The 16431-nt window shown below is 34.6% G+C and overlaps 2 protein-coding genes across 9 annotated transcripts; both read right to left on the minus strand.

Annotated features, from left to right (window-relative positions):
* Positions 1-4317: 4317 nt before the first annotated feature.
* LOC113353899 (S-norcoclaurine synthase 2-like) lies at positions 4318-5161 on the minus strand. Its single transcript, XM_026597370.1, has 2 exons — positions 4920-5161; positions 4318-4822 (listed from the first exon to the last, which is right to left on the minus strand). The coding sequence occupies exons 1-2, from the start codon at positions 5104-5106 to the stop codon at positions 4524-4526; spliced, it is 486 nt and encodes a 161-aa protein (XP_026453155.1). The 5' UTR covers positions 5107-5161; the 3' UTR covers positions 4318-4523.
* A 2566-nt stretch (positions 5162-7727) lies between these two features.
* Positions 7728-14708, minus strand: LOC113349033. 8 transcript variants are annotated; one of them, XR_003359903.1, is made up of 4 exons: positions 13130-14708; positions 10658-11314; positions 10478-10570; positions 7728-9888 (listed from the first exon to the last, which is right to left on the minus strand). XR_003359903.1 is itself a non-coding variant. In XM_026592953.1 (4 exons), the coding sequence occupies exons 2-4, from the start codon at positions 10785-10787 to the stop codon at positions 9165-9167; spliced, it is 1443 nt and encodes a 480-aa protein (XP_026448738.1). In that variant the 5' UTR covers positions 10788-11314; positions 13130-14708; the 3' UTR covers positions 7792-9164. The 8 variants fall into 8 exon arrangements, 7 of the variants coding, with proteins under 7 accessions (XP_026448738.1, XP_026448741.1, XP_026448739.1 ...); XM_026592953.1 differs by having other exon boundaries at positions 7792-9230; positions 9324-10570; XM_026592956.1 differs by having other exon boundaries at positions 7792-9230; positions 9324-10030; positions 10478-11314.
* Positions 14709-16431: the final 1723 nt, after the last annotated feature.

The raw sequence follows: 16431 nt of genomic DNA on the forward strand, positions 1-16431 counted from the left end.
ATTTATGGTCTCATTCAAGATCTAAAGCCTAGAGCTCTGATACCAACTTGTAACACCCCGAGTTCCGGACCAGGGTTAAACCCGTATGGATATCCGAACTCGAAGTGTTACGGGTCGGAAAGAGACTTATTCAAATAACTCTTCTAATTTACTTATTACAACAAACGTAATTTAACCTTTCTAACATGAGTTTAAACATATAAATTCGCTAATCATCTTTAACAACATTATCAACGAACATATTATTTCAAATTACATTTTAAACATTTACAAAAAAGTAATTTACAAAAATTATTTTTTTAAACATTTCTAATAATATTCTTAACAAACAATTACACGTCAATCAATTACAAGATATATGCACACAATCAACAAAATAACTAATTTCTTAGTTTCCACTTCCACACTCCGTAATATCTGCAAAAAATGTCAATTGGGGTGAGATGACAGCTCAATAGAATGCATTCCCTTTCTCGAAACATGTGAAACATATGAATCAATCAAAGAAAAACATACAACAAGAGAATACAACACAACTTCAATGGTTTACTTAGATATCCATTAAACAAACTCATTCCTTTATCTTTATGCACGAGTTTCCTCAGTTCGTGCCCTGCCAATCCGCTTATTGGGATCATTCCGATAAGTTGCACGAGTATCCTCGGTTCGTGCCCCGCCAATCCGCTTATCGAGGTCATTCCGACAAGTTGCACGAGTATCCTTGGTTCGTGCCCCGCCATAAAAAAAACATACCGATTCATGTTTAAAACCACAATACTAGCAAACATGACAAACAACATATATTTCTTTGAAGCATTTAAGCAAACACAATAACTGCAGAATTGTATATTACAGGTTTCACAATGATTCCTCTATCCGATCGTCTTCAAATTTTAGGTTAACATTTATAACATATTTATACATGACATAACCAAAATTTACAGAAAACCAACGGTTCAAATGTAAGTTATTGATTTTATACGATCATTCTAAATTTGGGCAGATTACATCATTTTACAAAACTATTCACATTAAATTCATAATAATTCGAAATTCAGCAAACTCAACACACAATTAAAGATAAGATATAAATATACAACTTTTATTAAGACCTCAAATCATTTTGATATCATCAAGATTGCCGAAACACAGCCAAGAACAGACAAAGAGAAAATGCACAGAAATTTCAGAAATCAACATCAAATATCCTCAAAATTTAACTATAGATACCTAAGCATGTTATCTATCAATATTAAAAGACCGATCATCAATTAGCTTCATATGTTTAAATAAATAAATTACTGAGACCTAATTATACAAATTCAAAATCAAGTATAACAAAAACATAAAGAGAAAGGGGATCTAGCATTCTACCTTTTGTTGTTTATAACCTCCTCTTGATTCTCCTTATACTTCTTTTCTAAAAACTCTAACTCTATCTCCTTCTCTTTCTCCCTACCTTTTATTTGCTAACATCTAAAATTTTATTCTCTAATACATTTCTCCTTATTTATAATAAACCTTATAATAATATTATTATGAATACTAAATCTCAAATTTATTATTTTACTTATTATTTCTTTAAATCTTTAATTGTCTCTTCATTTTCCTTAAATTTATTTTCTTTTTATTTATTTATCAAAACTGTAATTAGATAACTATTTCCACCCTAACCTTTTACTAAGTGACATGAAAAGTTCAAGCAACCATATAGGCTAAGGAAAAAGAAACTACTCATCAACAACCCAAATCACATGGTTAGCTAATTCATGTAAAATCCGACCCGTGAAGACAAATAAAAATTGTGGGTATTACATCTACGCTCCCACCAAAAATGAGATCATTCCGAGATGTATAAGACCACCATCTACCATTTTGAATATCACCGTTGAAGATTAACGGTTGAAATTAAAATATGTGGATGGTGATGTTTCGTATTTCGAAATTCTCTCATTTTTGGTAGGAATGTAGAGTTTTATACGAGGAGCATGTCGACGGAATATTAGTTTTAAATTCATTGCCGGTTGGGTTTGGTAGAAAAAATGATAATCATGTCAATGGATTATGTCATTATAACCATGTCAACGAATCTTTCCCCTTCAATCATATGGAGGCAAGAAGCAAGATTAGATAGCTTTCCCGGTATGGCGGCGGTATTGGTTAGTAAAGGACCATACCAGTACTAAAATGACAGTAGGGTGACTAGGGTCCGACCATTATTTAGTTGCTTGTGAAGGATGAAAACTATACTTAAATCCATATAGAAGATGATGTTTAATTTCTCTTGGAATAATAGTCGACTATGACGTGGGTTGTATATAAGAAAATTATAAAAAGTAATGAGGTGCATTTAACAAATAACGTGAATTATGTGGTTGCATTTAGTTAGGGTAGTATTTAACTCAAATGAAAGTTGTATGTAATCATTGTCCTAAGAAAAGATAATTAATAGGGAGAAAGCCACATTTTAGAGGGAAATCTGACTTCAGTCTAGATTATTTGACTTTTAGTCAATATTGGGTGGATTTAAAATAAGCTTTCCCCTATAAATTTTCTTTTTACTTTAGAGTCTAATTTCAAAGATATAAGCCAATATATCAGCCGAAAAGACGTTTACAGTTGCCCACTCTTTCACGAGTAGAGAGAAAATTGAAAACTACATATGGGCTTTGCAATGTGTAAAGCGTTGTATCGGAAAAATGAGGTTCCATCAGTAGTTATGACCGATGCAGGTAGTGGCTTGACTAGTGCAATATGTGTTTACAATGGCATCACATCTCTTGTGTACATGGAACATCGGGAACAATGTATGTTCTAAATGTGCAAAGCATTTTAGAATTACTAGGGATATCAGTAATAAAGAAAATGGTGAAATGAAAGATACTATAGAAACAAACGAAGCCAAAGAAAATGATGATAACAAGAATTAAAAAAAGCCGAGAAGGAGGAAAACGTGAAGTTGTTTGATATGTTTATGGATGACTGGAAGTCCCTTTATTGGTCACTGACTGTTTGATGAGCACTACGAACGGGATAAAAAGTTTTATGGTGTATGGTCTCATAAATACAACATTTCAGTGAATTATGTGATCACGACTTGGTTGGATGAGTCAAAACAGAAATTTGTTTGAACATGAACAGATAAGATTAAACACTATTACAGAGGCCTGTGAATACTAAAGCACTATAACAGAGGCCGTGAATATTACTGTTTTAGGAGTAATTTGTGATGCTGTAGTTGTCAAGGGGACGGTTCGGGACAATACAATTATACAAAACTCTATTGCAGACCGGTTGCGAACCGGTGACAATATCTCACGTACATAAGCTTAATACTATGAGTTTACTCTGTAGCGGAACAAAATGTGTAGTCGAACCATTAAAACAATCCCCTTAAAGAAAATTCTCATGCCATCCGCAAGTTTCAAGGATAATATGGGTATCTAACCTGCAAAAATATTTTTTGATAATGGGAAAGTTTATTACCAAATTCACCCAATATTGACTAGAAGTCAAAAATTTTAGACGGAATCACCTTTCCCTCTAGTAAAAATAGCGGAAAATGGGTCATTTATCCAAATATTTTTAAATCACGGGATCAAATGGACGAGTAAAAAATAGTTTGGGTGAAATGGCAAAAAAAAAAATAGCAAGGATGAAACTGGATTCATCCTAGCTTAAATTTAAAAAATAACAAGGATGAAACTGGATACATCCTGTGTAAATTAAAAATAAGAAAAAATATTTGAAAATGTGCACGATGAAACTGGTTACATCATACCTATTTTTACATTTTTGTCCATTTAAACAGTATCAAATTCTAACTGTCCATTTCACCCAGGAATTGTTGATTTTAATCTTTTTAACCAATTTTGTGTAAAAGATAACTTTCCTATTAATTATCAAAGAAAAAACAAAAAAAAAACGAATGGTGAGAAAACTTTGGTCGTACTTAAATTTCTCTACTACTATATGCCTGCACACGCTATGCACGTCATTCACCTTTGGTCCCTTCCCTTGTGCTTGGTCCCTCTCACATGTGACTCGGTCTCTCTAGTTTTTTACTTTCTACTGATTTTTCTATACTTTTACCGTTTAATCCTGATCATCTAGTTTGACTCATTTTAATAAAGTTATAGGAGTATTATAATAAAACTGAGGGCAAATCTAGATTTCCAAGCTTCATTTACTTCAGATGAACGGTATCCAAGGAATGTTGGCTTTCCACATTTAGGACGATACTTACTTACTTGGGTTGACTGAACAAATCTTTTGTACGTAAATCTTTTGAGCTAATTAACCCGGCCAAAGCTTCTTGGAATTAGCGATTAATAAAGAGAATGTTTATTATTCAAGCTTGTTGTTTATTATAAAATACTTATACATATGGAACTTTTATTTTCTTGATACAAATATACTTCCCAAGTAAGATGGCGAAGTCGTTTGGTGAACCGGTGATGACTGATGACTGCTAATATCATATGCATATGCATATGAAGAGCATGTAGTGGCCAGTTAATTAGCTATACTGCCTGCTTTCTGCTGTGCGATATGTCCGCAAACCCCTCGAGCCAAACTGACCCATGTACCAGAGAGTTGTTAAGATGAGCAGTAACACCAGTAGCGACTTCATCACTGATTTCATATTTTGTAACTGTTTTGATGACACATAGATTGCTTTCCTTCACAAGAATTTCGAAGCTTAGCATGCAGGATGTAAACCCCATTTCCAAGTACCCTCCTTCAATCATTTGTATCTCCTTAAGACGCTTCTTGTTGTCGATAGTGACAAATTTCTCCTTGTACATCCGTGGAACATGTCCTGATCCATGCAGAAGTATGGTTTTGATTAGCACTCGATCTTTATAAGATTGTTTAATGTATTTATAAAGGTAACTCCAAAGTGAAAATTTACTTACCAGGAAGGAACACAACACGCAGTATACTACCGACGTTACGACCATCACCTTCCACGACATCTTTGCTTTCCAGAATACCTGAAAGTATTTGCACAACTAACTTACAGAAAGTAGGAGAGCTATATATTGCCCAAACCTCATCTGCGGAGGCATCAACCTCGATCTCATTTACAAACTCATACCTCATTTTCCTTAATCTATATATTTCCTAGAAACTGACCTTATTTTTTAGTAGTGAAGAATGAGAAAACTGGTGCGACTTTAGGCTACATTTATAGAACAGATCTGCAGAAGAAGAACATTGCAGCACTCCACCGATGCCCGCCTTTGCGATGTTCAAGCTAAGACCCTACCATGCACAGTAATGCATTAGGCGTGTTGCGACTTGTGTTCAATGTGCGTTTTGTCAAAGTGATCTTATCAATTATTATTTCACCATTGCGTACGTACACTACTAAGTCTTTACAGCAGCCAGATATTTAGTCCCTTATCATTTTAGTAAAGATATAGAATTGTCATCAGTTGTGTAATTCTCTTAGGTTTTCGGCCACTTGAAATGCCACACCATCCGGTAGAACGTAGAATATTATACTATACGTATAGAAGATCATACGGTTTAATCGAGTACAACTTTGATTGGTACACCGTACACCCATCAAAAACAAGAAGATTGGTATAAGTACTGTACAGCTTGCATATCCTCTGAGGCCCCTTCCTATGGGTGTGGCAAACATGAATGTTTGCCATTTAAGCATCCACTATGGAGCTGGTTAATTGGCAAATTTGCCACTTAGCCAGGCCAGGTTAAATTTCAACCGAGCGGTGTAATTATTAATTGTTTAGTCGTTTTTTTTTTCTTCTATCCTACTTTTTAATTATTATAACAGATTTCAGAGGATCCCATAAAATATTATATAATCCCTAAAATTTAAAGACCCCATCAAATATAAATAACTAATTTTTTATTGACTAGGGACCCACAAAACACAATATAATATCCTACTTTAATAAAATTTGTCAGTTTTATCATAGTGGGGAAACTAGTTTGCCATGCCACATACAACTTTTATACCCCTTCCCATAAGAACCGGCCTGAGATACTTAACTCTTGTTATCTAAATCTTTTAGCACAACTGGCCCCTTCTACAACAAACTTGTACACGTAGAAGTCTTGTAAAGAGGATTGTATACGTTGGAGTCTGAATAGAAACATTTCAGTCCTGGGTCAAGCAAAAAAACAGTTTTGACATTCACAGCAAATGACTCCAGTAGAAATACAAAATGTCAATTTTACCTTACATATATGCATCCACAAGGTATGAAAATTACTCACAATCCAAAATTAAGTAAGGTCTGAAGACACCACCTCCAAAATCAAGTGCGGTCCGAAAACCCACATGCATGTGTTCGTGTAGGCTCTGTCTTTTGGTCACGTTAGAGCCAAAATGAATAATTTTTTTTGGGAACCAGCACGTTTTTTTTGTTTTTTTGTTTTTCTTTTTTGGTAGGAAGGGAACCAGCACGTTTTATTTTCAATTTTTTGTTTATTATTTACGTTATGAAGTTTATATATTGGGTTTGGTTCGGCTAGGTTTTCTATTTTTCAAACCTAGCTTTAATATATAATCATAGTATAAAAAAGACCAATCGAACCTAATAGTCCTATATGGGCTATCAGCCAAATTTTGTGGAAATGAACCTCGCTCTTGCGATTGCAGCATCATAGCCCTATATGGGCTATCAGCTACCAACAATCTCAATCAATAGTATAAAAAGTGTTGTCTTTATCTTATGATGATAAGGCAAAGAACGGATGAGATTGGACGATTAAATCAAAAAGCGGATGAGATTAACTGTGGCTTATATTTATATATGATAAGCCAATAGGATGGATGGAATTAGTCGGATGTCTTCGGACGGCTTAGATTATGCTTTGGACCTTCCTTTATAACTTAACCCAACCGTTTTATAATGTAAGATTTCCAAGTTAACCCATCGATATTTTGAGTTTCCTTATTTAACTGGTTTATATCACTTTCTCTGTTCATCATCATTACTACGTAGAAAAGAAGGTGGCAACAACAAGTGTTTCTTCATCAACATAACAAAAAAGATCTCGCACTTTCCTAACCAAACTATTTTTTAATGTGAATCGGATTCCTAAGTTAATTCATGTATTATTGTTTCCTAATGTGCATCAGATTCCTAAATTAACCCAACGCCAAAAAATATTTACAAACAACACGTTCCTCTTTTTCAAATCAACAATTTTGGTCTTTGAACAGTATCAAATTCTATGTCATAAAGCCAATTAAAGATATATTTGATATATCATCATTGTTCATGAACATAACCACGCTTCAATTTTATAGAAGCTACAACACGGTCACAATGTACAACCCATGAGATGAGAGGGTGAAAGAATTGAGAAGACTGAAGTACACAGGAAATTTATTGGATGATCCAGAATACCCGGTACTAGTTATCTTATAGTCCACTGGGGAAAACCAATTATCCGGAGGTCCAAAAAAGTTAAATTTACTTCTCTGCCCATCAATATTCACGTGTGACAAACTTAAAGTTAAACCTTCTCCGTTTTCTTTTCAGTTGCCGAAACATATAAATTGAAATTGAAAATCAAAACCACCGAAATAGATTTAGGGCATCGAAATGTAGGGTTAACTTCGAATAAAAAACCAAATCATCAACAAAAATGGTTAACACAAAAACTATTAAAAAAATAGTAAAACAAGTAATTGAAGAACGAAGTATACCTTCATCAATAGCAAACAAGAAGAAGATTGCTCCTTCAACAATATCAAACAGGCAGACAGTCGATGTTACTCCTCTACGAATAACAAAGGGGAAGAAAGCAAAAACCCCTAAAAAAAGGTACGACTTGTAATTTTACTTCTTTGATATGAAGCTATGACTGTTGAATTAGAAAATATTCATTTTTCTGGTTCCACTACAGGGGTTTCTAGTTTGATTTAATCGATTTTTTCTGACATTTTAGGTCATGTAGATGCAACAATCATGGCATGGACTCCCATCTTACAAGGAATTCTGACAATTTAAAATTCTTCTCGAGTTTATCTATGAACTCCCATCTCACCAGTATATAGATGATAGCATAACGATTTGCTATAACCTTCCACCTCAAGTAATCATCCCGCATCAGCATATTTAGAATTTGAATCACCACGGGCTTTACTTGAAATCTTGCAGACTTGTTTGTAATAGCTACCTCTCCAAGCTGGAGCATACTGACTTCAGTGATGTGACATTTAGTTGAAATAGAAGTTGAATTTCTAGTACGTGGCGAGCATTTCTGTAAGTTACAGATCACCACCTACCACAACTGGCTGTGAAGAAATCTAATACTACAAGCAACCCTTGTATTATAGAACTCTCTTTTTATAAGTTGCAAAGCCTGAAGCAAGGTATGTCACTCTCCAACTTTCATCACCAACACAACATGAACCTAAATTGAATAGGATTACCTACAACTGGATCTTTAATATTCGGTCCTGCTCGTTCCATTCACTATAGACATCAACCTGCCAAGAAGCTATACCGAAGATTTCACAACCAATAACCCGTATAAGCGTATTTGTGCTTCCCATAATTCTTTCGCAAAACTCCACACCTCTATGATGCCTCTTATCTGGTAACCACAAAGAAAACACTCGATTATCACAAGGAAGGTGCTTCCGAGCAATAACCAAGGTGAAAAAACTGACCACAACCAGTAGATTCCTATTCTTCTCGATTTCCACCTCCCATAAAATAACCTTTGTCCTTCTATTAGCCTCTTTCGGTTGGCGCACCAGACTCCACGGCTGACAGCAACACATAGGACCAAGTCTATCATATGCAAGTTCGTAGAAATCAATCAAACCCGAATCCCAAGTTAGTTGTACAATCTTGTCTTTCACACCGTTGGCCATAACACTAAATGAAAGAACCCAAATAATTATCTTCGAAAGTATCTGTGTTATATCATCCGTTTGTTTGAATACACACAGATCTTCAAGTATTCACCATATTGAATAGTCATATAATCAAATGGACCATATCTCAGCTGAGAAACTAGTGAACCTTTATCACTACTGAAGCTGCGTCTTCCTGTATGATGCATTTTATTAAAAAGTTCACGTGCCTTCTCAATAGTAGACATCTCTGCTATTCTGGTAATGCATATGATACAATATTGATTTCCTCTTTGAGGTATCTGTACAAATACTATAGTTGTTCCAACGACACCACAACTAGTAATAACCATAGTACTTTCCCGGTGAAAATTCGCTCCTGTGTAATTATAAAGATTCTGAAATATGATCGAATATGAAGCATCCAAATCTTTCAAATGAGAATTCCACAATGCGGGTTCACCCTTTTTACCTCGAGCAAACACAAAATATGACCGCCACCATGACTCGTGATACTATATCTGTATGACAATTCCGCAAACAGATTCCTGTCATAAAAATTATCACATTCTTCAACCAATACAAACGTAATTGAATTTATAAGCCTTGAATCTAATTGGTACCCATGTTGAAGAATAAGCTCATAAAAAGAATCCCCATTGTATTCATCCTTCAAAATTTTCCACAAAATAAAAAACACACAAGAAGAAAGGGTATCTAGAAATGATTTTGAACTACACTTAACATAACAGGAATACCTTCGAATCACTTCCAACAAACTAAAAATAAGTATACCAAAACTGAGATGAGAATTACTTGTAGTGTGATACGAATACCTATTGATAGCTTCAAACAACTTCCCTCGATCAAATAGCGTTCTAGCGAGAACCGGGCTATCGCAGAAATATTTTCCACTTCTCGCAGACGTATAACATAATCCACCAACCTTCACACTTATGCAGTTTAGTAGATTCTGACTTGAATTTGAAGTTGATGTAACAAAACATTCCTGAACCTCTTCCATATGAACTGTAAAACTGATATTTCCAACCAGCGATTGATCAAATATGTTTTGTGCAACCCAATATTTAGTTTCCCTAGCCAGCATAAATTCAGTCCAGAGAAAAATACTTTGCGGTAACATTGTATCCAACAATATTCTAGTATCACCACAGTAACCTTCCAAAATTAACCAATTAAGAACAATTACATAAAAAAATGCATACAAATAGAGTCTATCATTATTTCTAACACCATAATTAGCTAGCAGACGAACAATTGAATCACTAGAAAACCCATCTGATTGATACCCACTGTCATAAGCAAGCTTTAGAACAATTTCCCTATACAATCTATCCAAAAATTGAAAACCCACGCAATAAGGAAACCCCAATATAGGATCAAACTTCAATTTGTCTTTTCCAAGATCAAATAAGATTCGATCAAAATCAAGACAACAATCTAAACATTCTACACTAGACAGTTTCTTCAAAACATTCAACTCCCGCGAATTCTCAATTCTATTATTATTCTGACTGAATGTATTGAAATTATTTACCTCATGAGATGCAACTCTATTACTTTGAAAACCCACCACAAAATTAGCTTCAGGATTGAAGGGTTTACCTTCTTGGTAATGCAGAAACATCAAATTCTCCTTATGGCCGTCACTAGAAGAAGGAATGAATTCGAATTTGTGAGACGCGGGTTTAGCTCCAACTGCAGAAGAGAAGTGAGTTTTAGATGTAGCTTGGAAATTATCTTCATCTGGTACTGGGGAAATTGGAGATTTTTGAGTGAACTCACCCGTTGATCTTGAAAAAAGGGAATTTACTTCCAACTTATCATCAATTTGTTCCTCAAATAAAAACGAAGTAATATTCAACTCGAAATCGAGAGATTCCTCTTCGACACCCATGGAAATGGATTTGATCATTCGAAATTCAACATCACAGAGAACCTGATTAGTGGAAGATTGAGAATCAGAACTACAATTTAGGTCGCTGACTTGATTTGTATATGTGAAATCTTCTTCTTATTCCAACGAGGTTGATGATTTTTGGCTGGAATCGGTGACCAACTCCGAGTTAATTGAGTCTCCTGCCAGTTCTTCGCTGTGAATTATATCCTCCATCTTCGTTTTTTCTTCACTCTCAGCAGCTTCGACTGAAGTTTCCTTCGATGTCGGTACCTGGTTTGGTTTTCTAGTGTGAAGAATTGACTCTATCTTCCTCTCTGCCTGATTGATGAGATCCAACAAATTCAGGAGATTCTGGTTCCGATTTAGTGAACTATCTCCCAGTTGAATTAAGTAATCCAATCGAAGATTAATTACTTCACTCCTTGCACTCATTATAGCCCCCAAATCATCCATGATCAATCCAAGGAAAGACCGTCTCTGATACCACTTGTAGTGATCTACACTAAAAATGGATAATAAGGCCTAATTCTACGGGATCTACACTGCAGAGATTAGAGATAAAACCTCAAATGAGGGAAGAACAAACACTCAAAAAATTATATTTGATAATGAAAGAAAATACAGACTCTCTGCTATATAGGGTAATAGATGGCACATGTGACCGACACATACTAACATTACAAACTATACCCAGGGTGCCCTTATACATGGGTGCCCTATAGACATGGGACATGACATGGGACTCAAAAGATTGTCATTTTCCTCATCAGTGATACATCTATCAATACAATTTAAAAAATTCTCATTAAGAATAGGATTGGTGGTGGTAGATATAGTCTTGAAATGAGAAACAAGAAGGTCTTCAAGAGTCTCTTTATCCTCAGACCAAATGCCATTAGAAAGTTTTAGAGAGCTGATATGATTAAAATTCCTTCTCTTATTAACATTTTGTGTGGTAATAAGAGGTATTTCAATCATAACTTTTAATGAAATCAACTCTGGATTTTTGAGCATACAAGGATTCCTGAGCTTTTTGGGCCAGCTCAAGATTCTGTTCTACTTCCTTAATGGCCTCATTATTCTTAATAGAGTAAGGATTACTATTCAGATTCTTGAGTTTATCAGTTAAGGTGTTGACTTTATGATCAATATTGCCAAAATGGGAAATATTCCATTTCTTTAACTCATATTTAACATTTCTAAGGAAATTTACCATTTTGAAAGCATGTGACCCTCTTAGTTTTGTTTTGTAAGCATCTTTGATCACTTGTTGACATGTTGGATCCTTAAACCAACATTTAAAATACCTATATGGATTTTTACCTTGTTTCTCACTGCAGTTAGTGACCAAAAGCATTGGTAAATGGTCATAACCTATTGCATCAATATGAAACAATTTGGAGTTGTTATAGTGATGCAGCCGATGACCATTCACCATAGCCCTATCCGGTATAGCTTTGACATTATAAATCCCAGTTTGTCTATTGGACAAAGTAAACTGTGAGCCTATATAACCTAAGTCATTAAGATCAGATCTATAAATGACTTGAATTGTATAATAGGGAACTTAGAAATAGTTGGTCTAGTATTGGAAGATATCTCATGCGAAAACATGGTTATGTTCAGGTAGTAGTGGTACCAATACTATTAATGTAGTTCGATTGATCTACTATCTCATTATGGTAAGTAGAACCATAGAAGAAAGTAGAAAGAAACTCATATTAACTGGGGTCAGAAGAAATAATTGCATTGACTAACTTATCAGTGGAATGAACAATATTTAAAGTGAAGCCACTCTTCCACAAAAGAGCAAGACCACCTGAGAGATCCAATAAAAGACATATCCAATTGTTGGGATAGTTGAATCTGTTTAAGTATTGTCTCATTTTAGTGGAGTCATTTTTGGTTTCACATAAAAAGATAACATCAGGATTCTGGTTTCTAATTTGATTTCATAAACTATTTTTGGTCTCAGGGTTGCCGAAGCCCTGGCAATTCCACGAAAAAATTCTCATAATTGAGATTAAATAACAAAGGCCAGAAAAGGTATGGAATCTAGGGTGGCCAGGAAAGTTAAGTCTACTGAGGTAGAAACTACAGTAATAAGGATAGACAACAACAATAGTTTGAAAGAGCAGAGACATAAAGTAGAAATTGAAACTGATTGTAACCCTATTAAAAGGAAAAATGATGTTCACAAGTATCATATTATAATGGTAATGGTTCTGCAAACTATTGGGAGTGATAAAAAGATTCTTAAACACAAAGATTCTAATTGTAAGAACTAATTGGTTGATATAACAAAAAGCAATCTCAATTATTGAAAAAATATAAATTAGGGTTTCGATAAAAAAAACCTGGAGAAAATTTGCAGTATTTCCATAGTGATTCCGAGCAAACGTTCCATTGGGTACAAATCATGTGATATCAAATGCCATTGAGTGTTTATCATCTTCTTGATTGTGTTGGTATTTCATCCTTCTCACATCAGGGAGATCACCAAAATTGTTTGATTCATCAGCTCCGTTTGTAACTGTTTGGAAAGTAAGGTTGTTGTGAGTGTTGGAAGGATCGAGATTGAAGGGTACGGAGTTGTTAATTGAATCTTCATCTCTGGTTCTCTTGTTCTTTCTCACTTCAGTGTCTTCCAATTCTCGATCTAAATTCTCTGTCTCTTGTGGATGAGGAACGACATTATATGGTATAGGGTTATTAGTTACACCCATGGATGTTTCCACCTCATTTTCCATCATATCGGCACCTGAACTAGTTATATAGGCATCCAGAAATTTCCTTCCTTCCTCTGTTATACTCCAAGAAGCGTATTCATTATTTTTCATAACTTCAACTTACTATTTTAACGCAAGTCTTTTGCAGTTAGCATCAACATGATCAACAACCCAATAGTCTTTGCAGATCTTGTAAGGCTGCATTTCGAAGTGGTAAATTACCCAATGCCTTACACCATTTGGTTTAACAATCCACCCACCTATTCTTAATGGTTCTTTGAGCTTAATTTCAATATAGGCAGTGTTAGTTACACTTCCTCTAGGTAGCCTTTTCCTTCCCTCTGGTTCTACTTTTTATCCAATATCTTTGCGGATATCTTTGAAGAGATTCTCATTCAGGATGACATCTCATGCGTTTCTTAGCTTAACAATCCAAGTGTGATGCTCAAATTTGTGGTCTTTGATAGGTATATTAGGATTATACTTAATCAGGGACAACAAATGTCCCATGATATCCCAAGTTTTAAAACGAACCCCATCGCAACAATCTTTTTGCTGGAATCTAAACAGAAAGAGATCCGTTCGTTTTGTAATGATCTGATACCTTCTGTAGCTTCTCCAACGGTCATTGATTTCATTTTTGATATCTTTATGATCTAGTGGTTTTTTTGAACATGATTTTCCCAGTAAACTGAAAGTAAATTCTTCAGCTTCTTTAGAAGATTCCTGGACAGAGGCAATTATTCTTCTTATTGGTCTTGGACCAGTTGTACCAATAGTAGTTGATTGAATACTTGTGTTTAGGTTTTCCATTTGATTGTTAATTTGAGCAGACAAATTTTCACAGAGAGTTTTATGAGAATGGGATTTACCTATACTTATCAAAATAAGATAATTAAGGTTTGCTTTTGAATCTGGGTACCTTATCGGATTGTAAAAATCTTGAAAGTAATGAGTATATTTTAGTTTCCATGTTTGTTGAGATTGAGCCATGATATACAGATTAACTGAAATGACTATATATGAATTTGAAATATTCAGAAACTTTCTCTCTGTTGACGCTGTAATCGCGACATGGAGTGGTAAACAATTCCAGCGAGTTGATTTTCTGGGTAATTCGAGTGAAAATTAAGGATCTAAGGATAGACATGATGAGTGATGACCTAGTGTGTTGAAATGGTATCACTGATAATGGAGAGCTTGTAGATAGAATACCAGTTTCCAAACAACCATTGAAAATTTTGAAATGGAGATGATAACACTGTAATATATACCGATGTTACCTTTGAGAAAACACTACTATAATAAACAACAAGTATCTGTACCTTGATATAATCACTACTGATTACCACCACCGGAAACTACTTATGAATCGACTACGAAAACATGTAAAACATATTTAGAATAACATACATTGTATTAGGATTAAGAGAAAAGATTTTTTGAAAAGATCAAAAGAGGTTGAAAGTGATTTCTAATAAAGACTATACTTCAAAACCTTCTACAAGCAATTTTGAAGCATTCTAAAGCATGAGGAAGAGTAATTCATAGAAAAAAACTAAAACTGGTTCATTCAAACACGAGATTGCCATGGTTGCATCAGAACCATTCTCGTTGGAAGCAACAGGATGATGAGGAGCATAGTCGTAAGTCACATATGACAAGTAATTAAATTGTAGCACTAATTAAATTGAGAGTACATCTTACAAGAGAGTATATTCGACAAGTTTTCTCCGTTAGAAGCAGCACGTCACCGTTCAACTAAGATACGGGTGGGAAAGACTAAGGCTTAAACTTGCTTATGACCTTAAACTGAATATGTGTGTGCATTGATCAAGCTTTTGAGGTTGAAAATTAAGAATTCAGTAAAAGAAATGTTCATAATACTTTCTTCACGTTTTAGTGGAGAAGATTGTGATGGTCAAGAGGGGGAATGTTTTTTAGGCTCTTTTAGCATTTGTACATACGACTCTCAAATGATTAGTTCTTGAACTTGTACTTGAATTTTCTTGATTAATTCTTGAATTTTTACACACTCAAATGATTAATTCATTTTTAGCTATTTTTAGCATTTGTACTTGAACTTTTTTTTTCTGAAAGTAAATTAATTACTTTTCTTGTTTTGGTGATCGGATAATTCTTGATCCTATTCTCTGTTTAGAAAAATTATTCGGATTCCATCAATTTCTATTGAAACGAAGAATTAAGTAAAAAAAAAAAACAATCACTAACAGAATCTTGGTTTTCTCTTTCAAATCTTGAAAACTAATGAATGGGGATGACGAAAGTTGTAAAAGAAAAAGAGGAAAACATGGCACCATTAGATATGTGCCGACTGTTCCATTCAATTTGCACAATGGAAGAGGTTGAGTCCCGACCCTAGACCGGGGTAATACCTAGTTTTTCGTATGCCAAGAACACTACAAGGTTCAGCTAGGAAATAAAAACTCAGCCAAACTTCATACATTTCGGCGAGAAAAAAGACTCACCCCAAGTTTAATCGGAAAAAGGGTCTTTCGTCCAAATATTTTTAAATCACAGTTCAAATAGACGAGTAAAAAATAGTTTGGGTGAAATGGCCAAAAAAAAATAGCAAGGATGAAACTGGATACATCCTGTGTAAATTAAAAATAAGAAAAAATATTTGAAAATGGGCACGATGAAACTGGTTACATCCTGCCTATTTTTATATTTTTAGCCATTTAAACAGTATCAAAATCTAACTGTCCATTTCATCCAGGAATTGTTAATTTTGATCTTTTTAACCAATTTTGTGAAGTTTAATATGTTCTTCGTATGCCAAGAATAACATATTCCATACGCCCACCTAAGCCCATAAGGCTAGTATTTTATGTTCTAGGTTATTCTTACAATTAGACTTAAGCCTAGTGTGACACACCTTCCCTTGGAGTCTCTGGAGATTAGGGGTA

The sequence above is a fragment of the Papaver somniferum genome, chromosome 2, assembly GCF_003573695.1.
Source record: "Papaver somniferum cultivar HN1 chromosome 2, ASM357369v1, whole genome shotgun sequence".
Lineage (NCBI taxonomy): Eukaryota > Viridiplantae > Streptophyta > Magnoliopsida > Ranunculales > Papaveraceae > Papaver > Papaver somniferum.

Excerpts from the sequence above, each read along its gene's own strand:
- LOC113353899 (XM_026597370.1), bottom strand. The coding sequence starts at position 5,106 with ATGAGGTATGAGTTTGTAAATGAGATCGAGGTTGATGCCTCCGCAGAT. Across the intron at positions 4,823-4,919 it reads GCGTGTTGTGTTCCTTCCTG|GACATGTTCCACGGATGTAC; the intron begins GTAAGTAAATTT and ends TGCATGGATCAG.
- LOC113349033 (XM_026592952.1), bottom strand. The coding sequence starts at position 10,787 with ATGATCAAATCCATTTCCATGGGTGTCGAAGAGGAATCTCTCGATTTC. Across the intron at positions 9,231-9,323 it reads ATATTTTGTGTTTGCTCGAG|GAGCGAATTTTCACCGGGAA; the intron begins GTAAAAAGGGTG and ends ATAATTACACAG.